This window comes from Rhinolophus sinicus, linkage group LG05 (assembly GCF_036562045.2).
Source record: "Rhinolophus sinicus isolate RSC01 linkage group LG05, ASM3656204v1, whole genome shotgun sequence".
Lineage (NCBI taxonomy): Eukaryota > Metazoa > Chordata > Mammalia > Chiroptera > Rhinolophidae > Rhinolophus > Rhinolophus sinicus.
The window spans coordinates 38254454-38269623 of NC_133755.1; the positions used below are offsets into that span (position 1 = coordinate 38254454).

The window sequence follows — 15170 nt, forward strand, 5'->3', positions numbered from 1 at the left end:
AAACTTGAATACAGTTCTCTACCCACTGAGGTGTCTTCAGGAAGTAATTTCTATTTTGAATGGTGATTTTGCAGTAAGAATGGCCCAGTGTTCTATCTATCTTCATAGATAGACTTCTGGGGTTGACTTTTCTGATGTGACAAAATACAGTTTATCTGGTAGAAGAAGTGAGTTTGTGAAGAGCCTGAGTTGGCCTCTGAGAGAAAATGTTCACAGTTCATTAAGTTTACCTTGTAAACAATGAAAATGTAACGACTCCTGTTGCATTATCCCTCCTTCTTTCCCTCTCCATCCGTATTTAGTCAGAAATAATCCATATCAGTTTAACCTCACTGCCTTTGCCATATGTAAAGCTTCTGCCTTATGTTGATTTGTTCAGTGGAACCCTTTTCTCAAATGAAATCTATAAAACACAGATTATGAGGTGCTGAGGGAAATCAGGGGTGGGATCCTCAAACTCTACTTCTTGATTTCTCATTCCCTGGCCCTCTCCTTGCCAGACCCGTGAGGCTCTTCTGAGGAATGAAGAACTCCCTGGGCTGTCTGAAAACAGCGGGGTGCTGTTTCACTTGACTTGGCTGAATTGGAAGGTTCTTCTTTGTTCCTAAACTTGAAAGACAGCAAATATTTTTAAAATGTTAACATTTGTCAATTCCAGGTGGTAGACTATTTCTATACCTTTCTCAAAACCAGAGTGTAAAAAACAATGAGGGAGGTGGGGAGAATAAATATTTGTACATTGGACCACATACAATGCCAGATCTTTGGGGAAATTTTGGTTTCAAAGACATTTAGCCTTATGTGACTGGACACACAGTGGGAGGCTATGGGAGAATCGGCGTGCTCATACTCACAGTGGAGCTGTGGATGCCAGGCCTGCCTGGGAGGGGTCAGCGTCTTTAAGACAATCATTGGCTTTATAAAGGGATTGTGGTTTGACATTTCTATAACAGTTAAAACATATAACACATTGCTAAGATATATAATGTGCACGTATATATGTGTGTATATGTCTTTTTAATAGATATAATTTTGAGATATAATTGACATATAACATATTAGCTTCAGACGTACAACATGATGTTTTGTTATATGTATGTATTACGGAATGGTCACCACAATAAATCTAACTAACATGAATCACCAGGCATAGTTACAGATATTTTTTCTCATGATGAGAAGTTTTACGATCTACTCTTTTAGCAATTCTCAAATATACAATACACTATTATTAATAGAGCTGCCATACTGCACATTACATCTCCAGGACTTATTTATTTTATAACCATAAGGGTGTACCTTTGACCACCTTCACCCATTTTGCCCACCACTCATCCCCATCCCATGCTTCTGGCAACCACTAAGCTGTTCTCTGTATCTATGAGTTTGGGTTTTTTATTTTATTTTTTTAGATTCCACATATGTATATGTGAGATTATGATATTTGTCTTTCTCTGTCTGATTTATTTCACTGAGCACAATACCCTCAGACACAATACTATGTTGTCCCAAATGGCAGGATTTCCTTCTTTTTTATGGCAGAATAATATTCCATTGTGTGTAGGTATATATGTGTATATATGTGTGTATATATATATATATATATATATATATATATATATATATGTACATATACCACATTTTCTTTATCCATTCATCCATCAATGGACACTTAGGTTGTTTCCATGTCTTGGCTATTATAAATAATGCTGCAGTGAATGTGGGGGTGCAGATATCTTTTTGAGTTGGTGTTTCTGTTTTCTTTGGGTAAATATCCAGATGTGGAATTTCTGGATCATACAGTAGTTCTATTTTTAATTTTTGAAGGACCTTCATAGTGTTTTCCATAGTGACTGCACTAATTTACACTCTCACCAACAGCACACAAGGGTTCCCTTTACTTCAATTCCTTATCAACACTTGTTAGCTCTTATCTTTTTGGTAATAGCCATTGTAATAAGCGTGTTATCTCATTGTGGTTTTGATTTGCATTCCCCTGATGATTGGTGACATTGAGCACCTTTACCTGTACCTTTTGGTCATCTGTATGTCTTCTTTGGAAAAATGTCTATTCATATCCTCTGCTCATTTTTCAGTCAGATTGTTCTTTTGCTATTGAGTTGAATGAGTTCTTCATGTTTTTTGGATACTAATCTCTTATCAGATACACAATTTGCAAATACTCCCATTCAGTAGGTTGCCTTTCATTTTGTTAATGGTTTCCTTTGCTGTGCAGAGCTTTTTAGTTTGAGGTAGTCCCATTGTTTACTTTTGTTGCCTTTGCTTTGGGTGTCAAATCCAAAAAATCATCACCAAGACTGATGTCAAGGAACTTACCACCTGTGTATTTTTCTAGTTTTATGGTTCTGGGTCTTCAAGTCTTTAATCTATTTTGAGTTAATTTTTTGTGTGTAGTATAAGATAGTGGTCCAGTTTCATTCTTTTACATTTGTCCAGTTTTCCCAACACTATTTATTGAAGAGACTGTCCTTTCCCCCATTGTATATTCTTGGCTCGTTTGTCATAAATTAATTGACCATATATGCATGGGTTTATTTCTGTGCTGTTTATTCTGTTCCACTGATCTTATAATATGTCATCTGCAAATAGAAACAGTTTTGATTCTTGCATTCTTATTTGTATGCTTTTTAGGTCTTTTCCTTGCCTAATTGCTTTGGCTAAGACTTCTGATAATACGTTGGATAAAAGTGGCAAGAATAGATATTCTTGTCTTGATCCTGATCTTGGAAGGAAAGCTTCCAGCTTTTCACCATTGAGTATTATGTTAGCTGTGAGCTTGTCATATATCGCCTTTACTATGTTGAGGAACATTGCCTTTATATCCACCGTGTTGAGAGTTTTTATCGTGAATGGATGTTGAATTTTGACAAATGCATTTTCTGCATCTGAGATTATCATATGTTTTTTATCCTGCATTTGGTTAATGTGGTGTATCACATTGATTGATTTGCAAATGTTCAACCATCCTTACATATCTGCAATTAATGCCACTTGTTCATGGTGTAAGATCCTTTTAATGTGTTGCTGAATTTGGTTTGCTAATATTTAGTTGAGGATTTTTGCATCTATGTTCATAAGGGATATTGGCCTGTAATTTTCTTTTCTTATAGTCTCTTTGTCTGGTGTTGGTATCAAGGTAATGGTAACCTCCTAAAATGAGTTTAGAAGTATCCTCTCCTCTGGTATATTTTGGAAGAGGCTCAGAAGGGTTGATATTAATTCTTCTTCAAATGTTTGGTAGAATTGACCCTGTCGTGGACTTTTTTTGTTGGAAGGTTTTTGATTACTGATTCAATTTCCTTACTTGTTTTTGTCTGTTCTTATTTTTTATTTACGATTCAGTCTTGGAAGTTTGTGTGTTTCTAGGAATTTATCCATTTGTTCTAGATTGTCTAATCTGTGGGCGTAAAATTGTTCATAGCAGTCTTTTATGATCTTTTGTATTTCTGTGGTATTAGTTGTAGCATCTCTTCTTTTGTTTCTGATTTATTTATTTGAGTTCTGTCTTTTACGTGGTTAGTTTAGCTAAAGTTTTGTCTATTTTGCTTACCTTTACAATAAACTGGTTCTTCGTTTCATTGATCTTTTCTATTGTCTCTATTTTAATTATTTATTTATTTGCTGAGTTTTATTATTTCCTTCCTTCGCTAACTTTGGGCTTAGTTTGTTCTTTTCCTAGTTCTTTGAGGTATAAATTTAGGTTGTTTATTTGAGATCTTTCTTGTTTGTTAATATAGGCTTTTATTGCTATGAACTTCCCTCAAATGTCTTTTGCTGTATCCCACAAATTTTGATATGTTGTATTTCCATTTTTATTTTTCTCAAGGTATTTTTTTATTTCTCTTTTGATTTCTTTTTGACTCACAGACCTTACAGAGAGAAAATGGACAATAAATATAATAAGCAAGTAAATTATTTGATTTTTTTTGCTGATGTTGAAATATAATTAATATCCCTCTTTACTTCCTGTTTCCAAAGAATAAAGAGTTATACCCTTTCTGTAATAAAATTTAAGTGATGGAAATCCTGCTGGGGAGACAACAAATTCACTACCCCTCCCAGAGGAGACAATGTCAATTAGTGATTAGTAGCTAAACCTCTGAAAAGGAAAGAGAGAAGGACAAGAAAGGGACAGCAGCAAAAGGACTGTCGATACAAGACACAGTTTCCTCCACAGCTGAGCTGCCTGCTCTTTCAGACTGCCATCTTATCTGACTGCTTTCACCACACATCTGTCCTTCCCAACCTTGAAAGCCCATCATGATGTTTACAGTGGAGGATTTTGAGTGACTGACCCTGAACTAGCTGTTGCCAAGATATCCCACTTACTACTCACAGCAGGAATAATAAATCTGTCTGTGTGCTGTCTCCTTCCATTTCAAGACACATAACAATGAATTCAGAGCAAGGAGTAAAGAGTTATCTCGTGTAAAAATAGTCTTATGTCTTAAAAATACTTTTTCTTAAATGCATTATCTCATTTGATCCTTTCCGGACCTCAGTTAGTGAGGATAAAGATTATAGTATCCACATACCCCCAGTTAATCCTTCTGTTGTTTCAGCATCTCATCTGATTTAACATTTGTTCTGGATTTTTTTTTTATAATAAACTTAGTGTTGTTAGAGCAGTTAGATTCACAGCAAAATTGAGTGGAATTTATAGATATTTCTCTTATATATTCCCTACCTCATACACACAAAGCCTTTCTGACTATCAACATCCCCTACCAGAGTGATACATTTGTTACAATGATGGACATACATTTAAAAACATTTTTTTTGCATAGATGAACCCACAATGACACATCATTGTCACTCAAAGCCTGTAGTTCACATTAGTGTCCATTTTTGGTGTTGTGTAGTCTATGGATTTTGACACATGTATAATAGCGTATATCTACCATTATAGTGTCCTACAGAATAGTTTCATAGCCCAAAAAATCCTGTGTGCTTTGCCTATTCATCCTTTGCCCTAGACTTTTTATTTTGTAATAAAGCCTTCTTAGAATTTTGCATTCAAAAGTATTTTTGTTTTGCATTTAAAATATTTTTGGTAGAACTATTTAATAGGTCTTTTTAGCATTGTAAACCTGCTTTATTGGTTACTAAATATTTCAAAAAATTATGTAAATTTAATTTCAGAATCTCCTTTTGCTTTTGGTGGATCCCAGTTTCAACGATAAATTACATGGTTTCCATAATTATAGTCTACACTTTATGGGGGGAAAAACTGGGCTCCCAGGGAAAGGGACTCCTTTTACTGTGTGTGGCCAATCAAGGTAGAGCAGGACTAAAGCCCAGGTGCCCTGACTTCTGGTGCTTTCTACGTCAAAGACACGAAGTTCACTGGCGAGGTAACTCAGCTCCTAAAGTTTATCACATCCTTACATTGTTTAAAGTAGTTATGGAAGTAGGATTGCTTCTATGTTTCTAAATCAGACATGAGCAAATTCACTGTGTAAGTAAATAATGAACCCAGTAAGGAATAACAGACTGCAAGAAGTCTGAGAGATCAAAACTCAGGCAGGCAAGTGCCTAAAGAGGATAAAATACTACGGAGGTGGAAGTTAGGATTTAAAAGGAGTACTACGCTTTTAGAGAGGTTCCATAAATTATTTGATGTTTGATGGTATTTTGAGACTGAAGTTAGAGTTTCATTTGCATATTTCTGGGACACAGTCCATCTATTTATCCTGTAGAATGGGTCTGGATTCTGATCAAATACATATTAAAGTTACCTAATATGATAATTAGCCATTCTGCAGTATCCGCCACATATAATTTTAATGCAATGTTAACATCCTAAAGATTGAAGTGATTATTAACTTTTCCCTAGAAAATCAGAAGGGAATAATTTCAAAGAGGGTTAGATTTTCATAAAGACCAATTTCTCCTCTTACATTCATTTTAAAATGTAGTTTTAAAATATATGTGGCTGTAAAAACAGATTGTTATCCTAAGTCAGGCAGAAAAGAGTGATTATTCTTTTGCAAAATAAATTACAAGAGATTGGAGGAAACGACCAACACTGGTAAGGAAATGTTAAATAACACAAAATGGCATGTGGACTTGATCCTCCACTCCCAGGAATTAATTAACTAACTAATTATTTTTAATTAAGTTTACTGGAGTGACATTGGTTAATAAAATTACATAGGTTTGAAGTGTGCAATTTTATGATACATCGTGTAGTGCATTGTGTATTTACTATCCAAAGTCAAATCTGCTTCCGTCACCATATATTTGATCCCCTTTACCCTTTTCTACCTATTCCCTCCCCCCTTTCCCTCTGGTAACCACTAAACTGTTGTCTGTGTCTACTAGTTTTTGTTTGTCTTGTTGGTTCGTTGCTTTCAGTTTTATATCCCACATATGAGTGAAATCATATGTTTTTTTAAAAAAAAATGTGTTGCATTAGATGCTATCCTGGTGAAAGGTATTTACTTTAGGTGTTTTATTTGTAAATGGTGTGAAGAGATGCTTTTATTTTACTTATTTATTTTTGTCAGGCCTCTCTATTCGGAGTGTGTGCTGGAAAGCCGACCGCCTTCTAGCAGGGACCCAGGACAGTGAAATATTTGAAGTGATTGTGCGAGAACGAGACAAGCCAATGCTGATCCTTCAAGGCCACTGTGAGGGGGAGCTCTGGGCTCTGGCCCTGCACCCCAAGAAGCCACTGGCTGTGACAGGCAGCGACGACCGCTCTGTTAGGTGAGGCCCCAGCAGTGGCTGTTGTCACCCCACTGATTTCCTTGGGATAACAGATTTAGTTTGCCCTAATTTGCTGATTTAAGAGAAGGAGAAACCACAGTGCAGATCCACACAGTTATCACATGGAATGTTAAGACATTTAGCTCAACAGCAGTTGGCTTCTTGGCATTTCATTGTTATCTTTCTTTGGCTCCATCTTAAGTCATGCAAATTATTTTAGAAGTGAAAATACATTACTACTGGTCAGACTGGCTTCCAGTTCCACTTCTGAGAGCTAAGCATGCTGCTCATGTGTGGTGAGAGCATATTTCCCTCTCGTACCTTCGGTCCTTTGCAAGGGCTGCACCGCGATGGCACAGTATCCTCACAGACACTCGTTCATCACCATCAGAACTTAAATTCTGATTTGCAAAGTTGTCTTCAGCACATGAGTAAATAACTATTTCTTTGTAAATTCTCAGATGGAATTTTAAACATTGTCCTCAAATCAAAGGCAAGTTCTAGTTCCTGAGAAAATGGGTAATTTTATTAGGGCATCAAGGGTTCTTGCTATGGCTCATTTGTTACTTTTGATAGTACAACATTGAGTGAACTCAGCAGTCTGAGTATGCGTCCCGTATTCTTGTGACTGTTGAAATTCTGAACATATGATTTAAAAGTGTGAGATGAAGACTATTACACTGATTTCAGTATTTTTGTATTTATTAATTAGCTTTAATTGTGCTCGAAAACAAACAGACTGGAAAGAGAGTGAATGACGGTGAGAGGAAGGGATTGACCAATTGATCAATTGATTACTGTGTCTGGGTTTTAATAGTTAAAATAGAACATTGTAAACTAAAGGTTCCTGCTTCCTGCCTGCCCTAATTCTGTATGTGTGTGAATCTAATCAATATACAATTGGTATACTCAATCAGTAAAGTATAAATCCAAAAATAAATCCATTTTTTAGTTTCTACCAAGCAGTAAGCCTCATCAATCAGAGCAGCTCCAGTTGTCTTCTCGTATGACATAAGTATATATTTGGCTTGTCTTCACTTAATTCCTCTTCTTTTCCTTCCATTACTCTCAGCTTTCCCTGAACAGGCAAAATAATACCACCAAGTTATTCAAAGACCTGCCAAACTCTATTCATACCCATGATTTCAAGAAAGTCTTTAGCTTTTGTATTTTGACAGCTGTGTTGAGTTTTAGAATTGCACGCATCCCCAAGTTGTCCTGACTGCCAGAATTTGTCTTATCCTCCGTAACCATTAATTTGGCTAAATGTAATTTTACACTGAGTGTGGAAATTTAGGAAGGGTGTAAGTCATAATTTCTTGAGAAAGATTAGCTGAGTGACTTGATAAGGATAGTACAATTTACTGAGGTGTGATGTTTTCTTCATGCTAGTAAAGCAAAGCTTGCAATGCTGAAAACAGCATGAGATTATGAATAATGGACAAGGCATTGAAAGACTACCATAAGCTTTAGGCTGAACAATGCAGGCTGACTAAAGGATCAATGAACTAGTCACTGGGCAACTCTGCATTGTACGGAGCATGCACCCATCCCTTCTGATGGCAGAACGCATTAGAGAAATTGTACCATATGTGACTAATTCTTGCCTCTATTGCAGAACTCTAGATTCTTGATCCCCTTAGCAGATATTGTGGCCTGTGTGTTAAGAGAAGACTGTCTTAAAAGCACTAACACACAGAGGTCAGATTCCACAATTGCAACTCACATGTAAACCCGTATGTGTAGCTTCAGAGATCTCCTTCATGTTCACTCAGTTTGCGGTGCCTGGATTGGGTGTTCCCGGAGCTGCCGAAAACTGTGTTGGCTGCATTTTCCCCCCATTTCTCCAGCAGTAGCTGTGCTCATCAGGCAGGGGTACTGTGGAAATCTGCCTGGACCATAAGTGGACCTATGAGCAGGCGGACGCCCAGGGAGCTTATAAGAAAAGATAGCATGTGACTATATGCAGCTGACTTTGGAACCGTCTTGGGCAGGGGTATCATTCACTCTCCTCCATCTCAGATATGTTTTCTTTGTAGGGAGGCCAACCAATGGAATGTGTATTTCAGTCTATATGTACTTAAATGACACAGTTACTGCAAGGGTATATACATTTTTTTATTTTTATTTTTATTTTTTTTTTTAGAAAACTAACCATAAAGCATCCAGTACTGCTTCTTATCTTGTGTTATTAACAACCATTGGTATAAGTAAAGAACAATTTTAAATTTCCAAACAGAAAAGTAAGATGTTGTGTGAAGATAGTGTATAAGATTTTCTTTTTCTGTGAATCTCAAAATTTTTGGAAATGTTATCTCATTTTATATTCCTTGCTGGATATTTCACATGGTAAAAATGACCTAATGTTAGACTAAACACCATCCCAGATTCCCGGACACGTCGTGAGGAAGGACACTATTGTGAAGTTACTGTGTCCTTTCTTGTTATTATCACAGTGTGGTGAGCAGGCCTTCTTGCCTTGGGCTGGCTGATGACTATGAGAAGTTGGTTGGGTTTGGTTTTTTCCTTTGTTCTTGTGCTTAGGCTGTGGAGCCTGGCTGACCATGCCTTGATTGCCCGCTGTAACATGGAGGAAGCAGTTCGCAGTGTTGCTTTCAGCCCGGATGGATCCCAGTTGGCCCTGGGCATGAAGGATGGCTCTTTCATTGTTCTCCGAGTCAGGCATGTATTGACATTGAAAATGATAGTAAATATGCTCTTTTGTTAAGATTATCCTGGTTGTAATGTATGCCAGGACCTTAGGAAAAAACGCACTTACTCTTTCACATAGGAACACTATAGATTCACAATCCCTTATCTGTAATTCCAAAACCCGAACACTCTGAATATCCAAAATTCTTCTGTGACTTCTATGGCAGCACAGCCTGACCCAGTGAACTGATTTGAGACTGTTTGAAGTCTATTAATCTCTTAGTAGGAATAATCATGTATCCCGTGATTTGCTGCAAAAATATTAATGTATTAATTCAGCATGATGCCCCAGCCCCTACTGGCGATATTACATAATAAATTGTATGCAACTCTTTTAAAAATCTAGCGAATAATGAATTCTCATGCTCGTCTGGTCCCACGGGTTTTAGATAAGGGGTTATGTGCTTGTAGTAAGCCAAGAGGAAGACACAATAAAGCTGTCTCCAGTAGCACCACATTTTTAGAGATGAGCTTGAGTGAAAGATATCTTCCACCCACATTTGACAATAAAATAGAATATTTCATACTTATGAACATCCTATATTATTTTTACAAGTTAAAAATTATGGATCTACCCTGTAATTCCTCTGAACACATTGGTTGTCCTTTTGGCGCATATGTTTTGTGATTACAGAAAGGAAATGCAGCCATCAATTAGATATGGCATGTTTTGCACAGAGACAATTCTATATAGCTTTGAAAAATGCTTTTGGCACAGTTTATTACACTAAATTCTCATTACCAGCCACATGTAACTTATTACCAGATTGGTGGGCAGCATTTTCTTTCCCTCCTTAGCGATATGTGAAAAGATGGCTAATTACCAGATTTTCTTTTCTTTTTGATGAATTTCCCAAGGGAAAATAAAAATCCCCCCACACCTATTTTATGACATTGTAGTAAATTGTAGTGCTATTAATAAGTGATAACAGGTGTGAGGAATTATTATGTGGAAGCAAATATTTGGCATTACTTATGCACTCAATTTGTTTTGGAGTCAATGAAGTCTCAAGGAACCTGTCAGTCAGAATCGTATCACATAGTTGTAGAAAAATGCTCAGTGGGCTTTCAAATAAAGGCAGACTTACCAGCATCTGATGAGAAAGGATACAGAATATTCCAGTGATTCAATGTATGCATTATTGAACTTTTTATCGTGAAAGTTAAATAATTACACAGCAATAAAAAAGTTATTTTCCTTTTCTGCTTTTTTGGACGTGCTCTTTTTACAGCAATAAGCAGTAAGCTTAACAATCATTGGTTTCTTGTTCTTAAAATATAAAAAGGTGGCACATTTTTATGCTGACCTTGATATATGTGCAGTTTTCTAATGACATATTTTAAAACAGTTTTACAAACCCCAATTTTTTTAACAAGAAATTTTAGAGAAAGATAATATATAATTGAACATGAAAGCAAATATGCATTTTATTAATTTTCTTGGTTTTTACTTTGGCAGACTAAAATATGATTTAAAATGTTTATTATTAAATTTGTTAAATTGGCCATAAACTTTAAATAATATTATATATATTTCCTTAAAAGTTAATTTTTTATTTCCTGTAGTTGTTTTTTCCCTTTAAAAACAATTTTTTTCTCTGACACATATACTTTAAAACATAACTTGGAGTTCCTATTTGCTGTTTACCACTTTGCTTTTTATTCTTATAGAGATATGACAGAAGTGGTTCATATCAAAGATCGAAAAGAAGTCATTCATGAAATGAAATTTTCTCCAGATGGTTCTTATCTCGCAGTGGGATCCAATGACGGTCCAGTAGACGTCTACGCTGTTGCCCAGAGGTATAAGAAAATTGGAGAATGCAACAAGTCCCTTAGTTTCATTACGCACATTGACTGGTCTTTGGATAGTAAATACTTGCAAACTAATGATGGCGCAGGAGAGCGACTGTTCTACAAAATGCCATGTAAGTCATGCAGGCATTGAATGCTTGTGGAAAGCAAAACTTTGAACTACATGAAGAAAATATGAGAATGTTATGACCTCAGGGCAAGGAATGTTTTCTGAAACAAGATCCTCAAATCACAAACTGCCAAAGAAAAGATTAATAAATTGGCACACATTAAAATTAAAAAAATGCTGAACAAGAGATCTTGAATAAAATGAAAAGACAAGACATCGACTGGGCATAAGTACTTGCATTTGTTATAATGAACAAAGGAGATATATATATAAAGAATACTTAAAGATAAGTGAAAGAAAAAAATCCTAGAAAAAGTACTGAAAATACTAAAGATTTGAGGATCATAGTGTTTATTTACTGTGATTGCTTTAGTCTCAAATCTGTGTTCTTCATAAATGGAAGTCATTGTTTGATTATTTGATAAAACGTGCTAATTGGGATTTGAAAAACACAGTTTCTATTTGTATCGGCACCTCCCACTGTAACTTTCAGAGGAGATTCATCTGACTTATAATACTTAGTTGGTAACAGTTTGTAATACTAAAATGTCATAAATAAAAGATAAATTTATTATAATCTTTGATTATGACTTTTAATGTAAGAGGAAAATTTTAATATTTAACATAACTCTTGATCTCAAATAATATTTTATCTTAAAATTTTTATTGAAAAATTAATCTTTATCATAAAATGAGTAACATATAATATAAGTTCAACTTTTTAAAGAATCTCTGCCCTATCAGATTTGTCAATGTACTATTACTAGGTGCATATTTCTTTGTCTACTTTCTTTGTTTCATGTTTTCTCATATATATTTTCCATATGTGAAAAAGTATGGAACACAAGTTTGCCATTTGCAGTAACAAAATAACATCCTGCTCAGTGATAATATCATAATTTGCTTTCTCATTCTCCTGTTATTGAACAGTTGGGCTTATTTCTACTTTCTTTGCTGGTACAGACATTGCAGCTCCAAATATCTTTGTACAGTTGGGATTTTCTCTTCTGAGTTACTTTATTGAACTATATTCTCCAAAGCAGGAACCTGGGCCAAAGACTATGTTCCAGCTATAAACTCTCGTATTCTGTGGTCTTTATAATGAACTTTTATGTAATGCTGTGATAAAGTTCAGGATTTCTGGGTACCAACTTGATAGTATGCCAGTAATGTACAAGAGCATCTAGTCTCACAGATTCTTAATTTGAAAATATTTGTTTATTTTGAGGGGGAAAGTATGAGATAATATACTTCATTGTCTTGATTTTGAATTTTAAGATTGTGTATGCCTGAACATTTTCTCAAACACTTCTTTATCCATGTGCTTCTTCCTTTGTGTGTTCCTTGGGGGCATCCCTCACCAGCTGCTGCTGGAAACTGGGTAACATTTAAGAACATACCTAGCACTATTGCCAAGACTATTTCCCCCAACCAATTACTTTTTTTTTTTAATATCCAGAATTTTTTAGAATTAAGTGATATAAAGCAAAGAAAACAAAATACAAAACCCCACTTTGGGACCTAATCTATTTCAGCTTTGTCAAGGAGTCACAGAAAGCTCCATTTCTCAGTCTTTTATCCTATGCTCTCCTTTTTATTTTATTTTTATATATTTTTTTACTAGTTTCAGGTGTACAAAATAATGTAATAGTTAGACATTTACACCCCTCACAAAGTGATAACTCTGCTCCCCCACTCTACTACCCCTCTGACATCTTCCATAGCTGTTAGAATTCCATTGACTCTATTCCCTATGCTGTACTCCATATCCCATGATGATATATATATATATTTCACATTCAATATTATTCAGCTTTAGCTTCAGGTGTACAGCGCAGTGGTCAGGTATCCACACCGTCCATGAAGTGGTCTCCCTAATAAGACAAGTGCCCATCTGATACCCTACAAAATCTTTACATTATTGATTGATTATATTCCCCAAACTATCTTTCATATCCCCATGGCAATATTGTGGCTACCAATTTGTACTTTCTAATCCCCTCACCTTCTCCCTTATTCCCATCCCCCTCCCATCTAGCAACCATCAGTTTTTCCTCTGTATCTCTGGGACTATTTCTGTTTAGTTTGCTCATTTATTCTGTTCTTCAGATTCCACATATAAGTGAGATCATATGGTATTTGTCTTTCTCTGTCTGACTTATTTCACTCAGCATAATGTTCTCTAGGTGCATCCGTATCGTTGCAAATGGTAAAATTTCATTTTTCTTTATGGCTGAGTAATACTCCATTGTATAAATGTACCACAGTTTCTTAATCCAGTTGTCTACCGATGGGCATTTGAGTTGTTTCTATGTCTTGGCTATTGTGAATAGTGCTGCAATAAACATAGGGGTGCATATACTTTTTCAAATTAGTGTTTTGGATTTCTCTGAATAGATACCTAAGAGTAGAATTGCTGGGTCATAAGGTAGTTCCATTTCCAGTTTTTTGAGATACTTCCATACTGTTTTCCATAGTGGCTGCATCAATTTGCAATCCCACCAACAGTGCACAAGGGTTCCCTTTTCTCCACATCCTCGCCAGCACTTGTTTTTTGTTGATTTATTGATGATAGCCATTTTGACTGGGGTGAGGTGGTATCTCATTGTGGTTTTTATTTGTATTTCTCTAATGATTAGCAAGGCCAACCAGTTACATTTATCTCATTAAAATTTGGTGGGTTTTTTATTGTCTAGCACTTTTAAATTTAAATCATAAAATCCATTAATGGTTTTCATTACTTTATTGAGCCTGAATTTAAAAAAATCATTTCTTTCATTCCTTGAATTATGAAAAGTAGAAGTTAAGAATAAGCTTTTTAAAAACCTGGCAAAATGTTAGTGACTAAATATGATAATGTATAATTTAATAAAAGTAATTTAATCCATAATATGAAGCATACTATCATCAGTATCTATAAAATTAAGGCCAAGTGAATATTAGTAGTTTGAGACATTACAGTTAGTACAATGATCATTTTCTTTCTTCTTATTTCTGAGTTTTGACCATGTGCTTCCTTTAAACCTTCCTGCAAAAAAACAACAAAAATATCACCTGATTAATGAGATCAGACTCTATAGTTTTCTTGTTTTATAGAACTTTAAAGGAAAAAGTTTTAAACCTGTGTAAAAGAAGAAAAATGAATAAAGTAAATTAGAATATATTTTTTATTTAGCTGTAACATATTAATGTCGATTTTTTCAGCTGGGAAGCCTTTAACAAGTAAAGAAGAAATCAAAGGGATTCCCTGGGCCTCCTGGACCTGTGTGAAAGGCCCTGAAGTGAGTGGAATTTGGCCAAAATACACTGACATCACTGACATCAACTCAGTGGATGCAAATTACAACAGCTCAGTGCTGGTGTCTGGAGATGATTTCGGGCTGGTTAAGTTGTTTAAATTTCCTTGTCTCAAGAAAGGTAAGTCCCAAAGAGATATTTCATTTACGTTTACTCTAGAATGTACATGCTGTATAACTAAGGCTTACTTTCTTGGTGTCTATTCCTGGAGATTATTCGTTTTATCTTTGTATACAAATTACTCTTCAACACTTTTAAATACAATGTGTTGTTGATGTCATTTACTGTTAACATTCTAAAATACGGGGTTTTGCAAATTTAAGTCAGAATTTGTTAACAAGAGTTTTTATTTACCATTTTGTGATTCATAAGCCTCATCTTTACATTGTAAACAAGTCATATTTATGTAAATGAACACTCCTAATTTAATTGTGTGTTACATTAAAATGTTATAAGGATTTTTTTTATGCTTCATAGCGAATTGTACTTGTACATGGCAAAGCAA

General features: G+C 35.2%; 1 protein-coding gene across 7 annotated transcripts in view; it reads left to right on the forward strand.

The window, feature by feature from the left end:
• Positions 1 to 15170, forward strand: part of EML6 (EMAP like 6) — a 232773-nt gene that overhangs the window by 114853 nt on the left and 102750 nt on the right. For all 7 annotated transcript variants that reach the window (XM_074331995.1, XM_074331996.1, XM_074331991.1 and 4 more), the window contains 4 exons: positions 6531 to 6732; positions 9277 to 9414; positions 11116 to 11372; positions 14573 to 14785. In XM_074331995.1, the coding sequence (XP_074188096.1) occupies positions 6531 to 6732; positions 9277 to 9414; positions 11116 to 11372; positions 14573 to 14785 (810 nt within the window). The remainder of the gene's footprint in view (positions 1 to 6530; positions 6733 to 9276; positions 9415 to 11115; positions 11373 to 14572; positions 14786 to 15170) is intronic.